The 7,465-nt window shown below is 40.1% G+C and overlaps 1 protein-coding gene and 1 long non-coding RNA gene across 3 annotated transcripts in view; one reads left to right on the forward strand and one right to left on the reverse strand.

Moving 5' to 3' along the window:
• LOC118412266 overlaps positions 1-7,449 on the reverse strand; it is a 66,099-nt gene extending 58,650 nt beyond the window's left edge. Inside the window, exons 1-2 of one of the 2 annotated variants that reach the window (XR_004830750.1) lie at positions 6,948-7,449; positions 6,497-6,643 (exon numbers count right to left, since the gene is read on the reverse strand). This is a non-coding gene — a long non-coding RNA (uncharacterized LOC118412266). The other variant, XR_004830751.1, reaches the window with a different exon arrangement.
• The window catches only part of LOC118412265 (neogenin-like), a gene marked incomplete in the record, with an annotated part of 126,729 nt that overhangs the window by 53,955 nt on the left and 65,309 nt on the right, over positions 1-7,465 (forward strand). Inside the window, 5 exon segments of the mRNA XM_035814999.1 lie at positions 586-802; positions 1,134-1,401; positions 1,773-1,953; positions 2,225-2,274; positions 2,589-2,733. Of these exon segments, the coding sequence (XP_035670892.1) occupies positions 586-802; positions 1,134-1,401; positions 1,773-1,953; positions 2,225-2,274; positions 2,589-2,733 (861 nt within the window).

Consider the following 7,465-nt stretch of genomic DNA (forward strand, 5'->3'; position numbering starts at 1 on the left):
TGCACAAGAGTATGATTTGTTACTAAAACTCAAGGGTGACTTACTGGTGTCTAACTTTGTTTAAGGAGCTTGTGCTGGTTTACAATGGTAAACGTTTGTACAGTAGTAATAGAAAATTATAAGTTTGACCCCTAGGAGTATATGTACAATGTCGTGCAACACATTGGTGACTTTCCACATCTTTGACAATGTCTACTTACTTACCCTTTCAAGTCTTAGCTCTACTACTTCCTTCACCTTTCCCCTTTAACCCCTTACCTTTGATCCCAGCACTTTAACCTTTAGTTTGCTCACGTAGTGGGTGTCTTAGTTTAGTCAATGATTTTGTTAGAGAATTCTTTTTTGACCGTCAAAGGTTTCTGAGTTGTGGTTTCCTGAAACGCTCCAGTCTGTGCAGTTGTGTAAGTACATTTTGCATGTTACTTTAGTTACACACCAGCACCTCCTTGCAGTATTGCAGGGAACTGCAGACAGTAGTATAAAGAGCTGCTGGTGTACTAAGTATTTTTCATTTGGTTATTTATCATTTACCGTTTGCTTTTGTTTGTTTTTCTCTTTTGTTCTCCTCCGCAACTCTTCCCCCAGACGTGCCTCTTCCCACAATGCACTACTCATTAACGACTCCTACGCCGACCGCAGCAGCGGAAACGCCTACTCCGCACCCCGTTCCGTCGGGGCCCAGGGATGTGGTCGCTGTGACAGTGTCCACTAGATTTGTGGCCCTATCATGGCGGATGCCGGCTGAGACCCACGGAGAAATCGTGGCATGTTCTGTCTACTTCAAGCAAGAGGGCTCGAATAGGTAAACACACAGTTTTTTTGTATTACTAGATATGCTTACTTTCCAAATTGTGATTTGTTGCTCTGTTTCCTTTCAAGGCACCAAGAAGTTTCCTTAGCCCAATAGTGCTTTTTGTGGTAATAACCATTCAGTAGCTCCACCTGTCATCTCTACACCAAAGTGCAAGTGAGGATCACTTTCCATATAATGTGGTACTTTCAGCTGGAACTTCTCAATCTCTTACAGAAAGTCAGTTTATTTTCCACATCACCTCTAGGTGAACTGAATGCTCTACAACTAGTAAGCTGATTTTGAATTTTGTTGAAAATGAAAACCAAAATTGTTTCTTCAGGGAAAGAGTTGTGAACACAACACGCTACAATCTAGAGGAGGTGGATGTCCGTGACCTTCAACCCTCCACAAGCTACGTGTTCAGGGTCGTGGCATACAACGCTAACGGGCCCGGCGAGAGCTCGGACCCGATCTACGTGCAGACGCAGCCAGAAGTCCATGTCCCTGGCCCGGCCACTTCACTCCAGGCTGAGTCTGTATCACCTGTTGCCATCACTGTATCATGGCAACCCCCCACACAGAGAAATGGGGTCATCCTAAACTATAAGGTAGGACCTGAACTGTTCTTTTTTCTATAGCCAAGATATTGTTTAGAAGTAAAGGTATTTTTGGAAAATTTGTGCACCATTTCTGTTGAATTTGAATCAATAGGCAAGTAATTTTTTTGCATTAATAGCTTTTCCTATATCCCATCTCTATCTTTATTGTCCTTCTTTCAAATTGTTTCATGCTTCTTTGAATTCCCGTCGTCCCATTTTGCCCTTTCACTTGCTTCATTCCTTTAAAGTATCATATTTGCTGTTCCCTTCAAATGATTTGCATTTTATAGCAGTGTGGCTGTAATGAATGAAAGGTGTTGTATGGGTAACCATAATTTTTGTAGAAAACATACTATAGCTTCTGCCTTCTTTCCCTGCAGCTGTATTATGTAGAGATGGCGGCAGGGCCTCTTAATGAGGGTTCTGTGGATGTCAGTGGTTTGTCGCACACCCTGAATGGCCTGAAAAAGTACACAGAGTACAGCTTCCGTGTGGTGGCATACAACCAGCACGGTCCAGGCATGTCTACAGAAGAAGTCATTGTTAGGACACTGTCTGACAGTAAGTAGATCTGAAGCTACAATGTTTGTTTCTGCCCTGTCCTGCAGTTTATTCAGATTCCAGTAGGGGGTGTTTGCTACCTACTCCTTTTGCCATGTTGTGAATACTGGTTCTTTGAATTTTATGTAATTTAAGAATGGCACAGTGACAGTGCATTAGGTTATGTGTTGTTCATTCATCCTTACATGTAGATTGATCTGAAAATGATAACTACATTTGATAACATCACACATCTTATCAGTGATAAACGTTATGCTCTTCTTTCTTTCAGTTCCAAGCCAGCCACCAACGAATGCTACATTGGAACCACAAAGTTCCACTGTGAGTTTGTCAACTTACTGTGTAATATTAAAGAAACTGTTTGAACACTGTATTGTACAATACCACCACCTGTTAGTGTGTGGTTTTTAATCAAATGAAAGCATTATGCCATGGACAATCTTCAATGTATAGCATTTACATTATGTAACTTTTGTAACATTTTGACTTGATGTTAACTGTGTAACTACCCTTGCCTGATGACATTGAATTTGAAAGTTTGTTTCTAGTCTTTTGCTTCACCCAAACCATACGTTTTCAAGCAATTTTAAGATTTAAAACTTGTATCTACCTACTTTTCCCTTCCTTTCCAACAGTCCATTCTTGTGAAATGGAACCCGCCTCCTCGTGACAGCCACAATGGCATCATCAGTAGCTACAAGATCCGCTACAAGAAGTCTGGAGCGCGTCGAGGAAGGGTTGTAGAGACAGGCGGAAACATGAGACAATACCTTCTCAATGGTAAGACAATACTCATCATTATGCCTTCAAACTCAACACTTAACTAACTCTTATTGAAAGGGAAAAGTATTTCAAGCTTCTAGATGTTTTGGATTCGAAATTCTTGTTGCTTCCAAAGCACATAGCAACAGAAAGTATGAAGCCTCTTCTTATAGGATGCATATCCATGTCTGGTACCCATCTGTAGTCCATCTCCATCTGTATTGTTCACTTGTTTAACAGTCATGATACCAACGGGAATTGAACCCCTAACCTTTGGTTGAAGACTCTGGGCTGCAGCTGTCTCACAGCCACATTTTAGTGGATATTCATAAGCTACATCTGGTTTATCCTCCTAAGGCTAGTGCATTGGAGAAGTGAAAGATTCAAGAACACAAGTTTTCAGAAAGATACATCTAAGCATGCCAAAAATCCCTCCATTAGGTGTAAAACTAGTCTTTTTTCCAAAAAAAGTGGCTGAAATAACACTTTCATTTGTACATGCCATCCTAAACTCTTCCCTTTTCAGTAGATGGGTCGAATATGTCTGAGGTAACTCAAGGCACTCTCTGCTACAGAACAAAGGTATATGGAGGCTTTATGCTGATAGATTTGAATGGGACTTGTGCATGCAAAGCAGTGTTGGATCAATAGGATATCGGGAAAACCATTTCAGACTTTGTCCTGTGTAATTTACAACAGACTCAGGGAGTTAGGGGCTGGCGATAGGGTTAAACATTTATCGGAGATCGTGAGGGCAAGACAGGCAGGTAGATTGTGTGCCCAGTAATGTGTTAAGGGGAGATGTTTCATTAGGGCAATTTGTGTGTTTCCTTGAAGTGTGTGTAGTCACGTTTGGGCGTGGTCCCCATAGGACGCGTTCCACTAGCTCCGATGAACAACGTTAGGCCACACTAGGGTGTTCCAGTAACTTTTCTGGGAGTAAGTTTCAACTTTTGGAAAAAATCTTGCAACTCAGGACGAGAAAATATTTGAAAGTATTGAAATTTATTTCAGAAACTAATAAACAGACCTAAACAACTTTGAAATTTTGTTGAAGGTAGCATAATTTTAATGTTGATATCGGGCCGATAAGGTCTCTAAAATATTGGCTTATAATTCAACAAGTCCTCAGGTTGCACTTGCAGCCAGCATTTTTAGCCATGCCTCTTTGAAAGAGAAATGATGTTTAAAAGGAAATGGCACTGGTTTGTAAATTTTTACTTTTAAGCCCATATCTAGAATGTCAAGTCTGTTAAACTGAGATGGAATAGGAGAGCCGTACCCAGCCAACACCTGGCTGACTACATCATTATTCTGGTGGTGTTCTGCACAAATTGTTCTGGTCGATAGCTTGGAAGAATGTAGGCCTCTGTATGGAAATGGCGCGTCGTAATTTATAGGCGCAGAAAGGTGGGGGAATGGGATTTAAGGGGTGCGTTTGGAGGCATTTTCACGGTTAATACGCAGAGGCAGCCTCACGGAATACGTAATGTTTTTTTTTAAACCGGATAGTAAGACGAATACGTAAATTTTACTACCAGCATGTCGTAAAGTGTTTTCCCCTTGTAAACCGGTTGGCTGGGATAGAAAGGAAAACATGCATTTGGGGTAGTGAGTTAAAAATGTAGCCTGTAATGGACGGTATTGACTGGTTAGGGTTCAGGGCCAGGACAGAGGCCAACCGAATCTACCGCAGAATAAAGATGCGCTTGGAGATGGTAAGGGGGTTGCCTCCTCTCCGGGGAGGTTAGCGAGATGTTAGTTGGCATTTCATCTTCTGGGAGTAGAAAGTCACCCAATTCAAAAGAAGGTCTTGGAAAAAATCATGCTTGAAGGATGTTTAGATGAACTCAGTAGTGTTGATGTGGTGTCTGCTGAAAGCTGATGTACTGAAACTAAATGTAGTTAAGGATTCAACATTTTTTTATCTAAGATTTGTTGTAGATTTTACTGTATTACTGTATTTCAAATGTATTTTGTATGATAGATAACATAGCTAGAATTACTGATTTCTGCAAAGCAATCATTTTTTGTCGTTTAAAGCAGTTATTTGTAATGAATATAAGAAAACGTTAGAAACTGCCAACTTTGAGAACATCTTAGGTGGGCTAGATTGTATCCACCCCTTGATCCTATCTGTACACACGTTATGTCTCCAGAATCCATTTGGGCTTCACACGATTGGCATAACTGGTCCGAACGGACAATGATTGACAGATCTGCGCAGATTCCTGCCCGATAATTATCCGGGGAAAGAGGAGCGGTAACGAAGCCCTGGGGGGATTATTTGAAGCGAGGAGACAGGCAGATTTATCTGGGGGATTTTCGAGCAATAAAACAGGGTGGGGCGGGTGCTTTACATCACACACACAGGTGGAGGTATGTTCTACTGGAGGGACTGTGGAAAATCACATCGATTTACAGTTCAGATCGGCTGCTTAAATCATAGTTGAGATAATAGAGTTCCATTTTCTGCATGATTTATGTCATCATGTTGTATATTTTATTCATTGTATTATCCAACTGATACGCACAACTGTCTTCAATAGATGTAAAGAGTGATTTTTTTTTATAAAAATGGATTACTCTGTAATATTGTACCACTGATAAGTAACATCAGTGACTAGGATTGAAGAGGAAATAAAATCCAAACAATCTGGGTGAAGGGAAGTAACAGTTTCTCTCTCAGTTATCTCAATACGTATGACAGATTTTTTAAAGTTATGATAATGTCACCAGAATTGCCCCACATTTCTTGCACTGTGATGAGACTATAGGAAAATACAGGAACAATGAACAAAGTGCAGCAGAACACAAAGAGAATGAAGACTAATGTTTATAAGGTGAATCATAGCTTGGCAGAGAAGAGCAGGGTTGGACAGGACAACAGTAATGATGACGCATTACTCCTCAGAGAAGACAGGAGCACTGATTGATTCCAGTGAAATGAAATCATACTTCAGTTACTAGTGTCCATCTGTTTGCAGGGTGTTTAATGAGGTTTCAATGGTCCAGAGGTGTAAACTAGCATCAGGCAGACGTATTGGAATCTTCGCTTGTCGAATTCTGTTGGAAAACAATCTTTTCTACTGTCACAGAAGTAGAAAATCAGTGAGACTTGGAAAGAAACTTTTTGATGAGATTTTTCCCCACATATTCTTTTCAGTTCCATTATGTAGTAAGGAACACAGCAATATGGTTTGTATGCTCCTTGTCCAGCCATCCTTAACAAGACCACATATGGTCATTTCCAAATTGCTTCTGACTTCTGACCCCATTTTCAAGATTATGCTTCCATATGCTGCCATGATGGAGATATGAGGTTGAACCCTATCCACAACATATGCCTCCTGCTATAACATGGCTTTTGATATTAGAAATTTCTTTGAGCTAGATAAGAAACTGTAATAGAAAGGCAGCACAGGGGATTATTCTTCAGAAACATTTTAGGTTTGGTGTAAACTAGAATTGAGTTGTATTTAAAAAAATTTTCTCATGGATATTGTGTTCCTTTAAACATACAGTTGTAAGTGGAACGTATTTTATTTTCAAGCCAACCAGGTTTTATGCAAATACACCATTCATTCATTCAACTTCAAAGCAACAGCAAAATAGAGCAATTTACTACGAAGTATTTTGTTTTTACAAGGTCTAATTTTGGACCCAGATTTCAACTTGTATTTATATGCAAGTTTCTGTGAAGAAGAAGGGAACAGTACACATTACAATCTACTCAAAGCCATTATGAGACGTTACGGGAGTATTTCTCCTGTGTACTCACAGTTTCTGGCAGTCTTGAGTGTGTGCTGTGTTGTCGTTGCCTCCTGGACCCGTCCTGCTGTTTGAGGGTCCTCCAGCAAATTAGATGCCTGCATTAGAAGTCAAGTGGGTGCGGTGGCGGCAGTCGGTCATGTTTGCTCCCAGCTTCCTGTTGTGAATTGCAAATGGCTGGACTAAACGAGGGTTTTCTGGATTGTTCTGTCGTCGTAAGGTTTGGGTTTACGCAGCAGCTGGCACCTCAAGATAAAAGAATAACTTTTTATTGATGGCAATCAAATCTTTCTGAATTTGCAATAATGTCAAATGTTGTAGGAAGAACTCAAAGTTACCTCAAAAATTTTCTTTTCATTGTGATTGTGAAGCAGAATTGAAAAATCAAACCACAAGCACTATCAAGCGACCTAACTTTGTTTTTATGATGAAACATTGGGACCTTTTTGATGAATCCTTACCCATATTGTATGTGAAGATAATTGTAGTTTTTCCCGTGTGAGATATTCCTATGTGATAACAATGCTGTTAACCAGTGCTGGATCTTCGTCATCTGTACATGGCAGGGCACCCCAGTGACCTTATCTACTCCCACCAAGTAATGGCTCTGACATGACTAATGTTTGCATCTTAACCTTTGAACTCCATTCTTAGACCAGAATTTTTATTCTGGATGGACCGTACCATTGCATTTTAATTGTTTTTGTTTTTTTTTCAAAATTTCTTGTATCGTCTATGATCTATTTGGTTTCTTACTTTCGCAATGTTTCAACATTGATACATTGGTTGCTGTTTTGCATGATGTCTGTTAAAAAAAGATGACTTGACCCTCCTCAAATTAAATGAAATGGTTGCTTCCAGCCTAGATCCCACTTAATCAGTATCTGAATGGACTGCTGATAAATCTGATGCTGGGTTCTGTCACTAAGTAGGATCGTCAGTCTTCATCTAAAGAGAAGCCCTTTGTTTTCCTTTCTGT

Source organism: Branchiostoma floridae, chromosome 3 (assembly GCF_000003815.2).
Source record: "Branchiostoma floridae strain S238N-H82 chromosome 3, Bfl_VNyyK, whole genome shotgun sequence".
In the NCBI taxonomy this organism is placed as follows: domain Eukaryota; kingdom Metazoa; phylum Chordata; class Leptocardii; order Amphioxiformes; family Branchiostomatidae; genus Branchiostoma; species Branchiostoma floridae.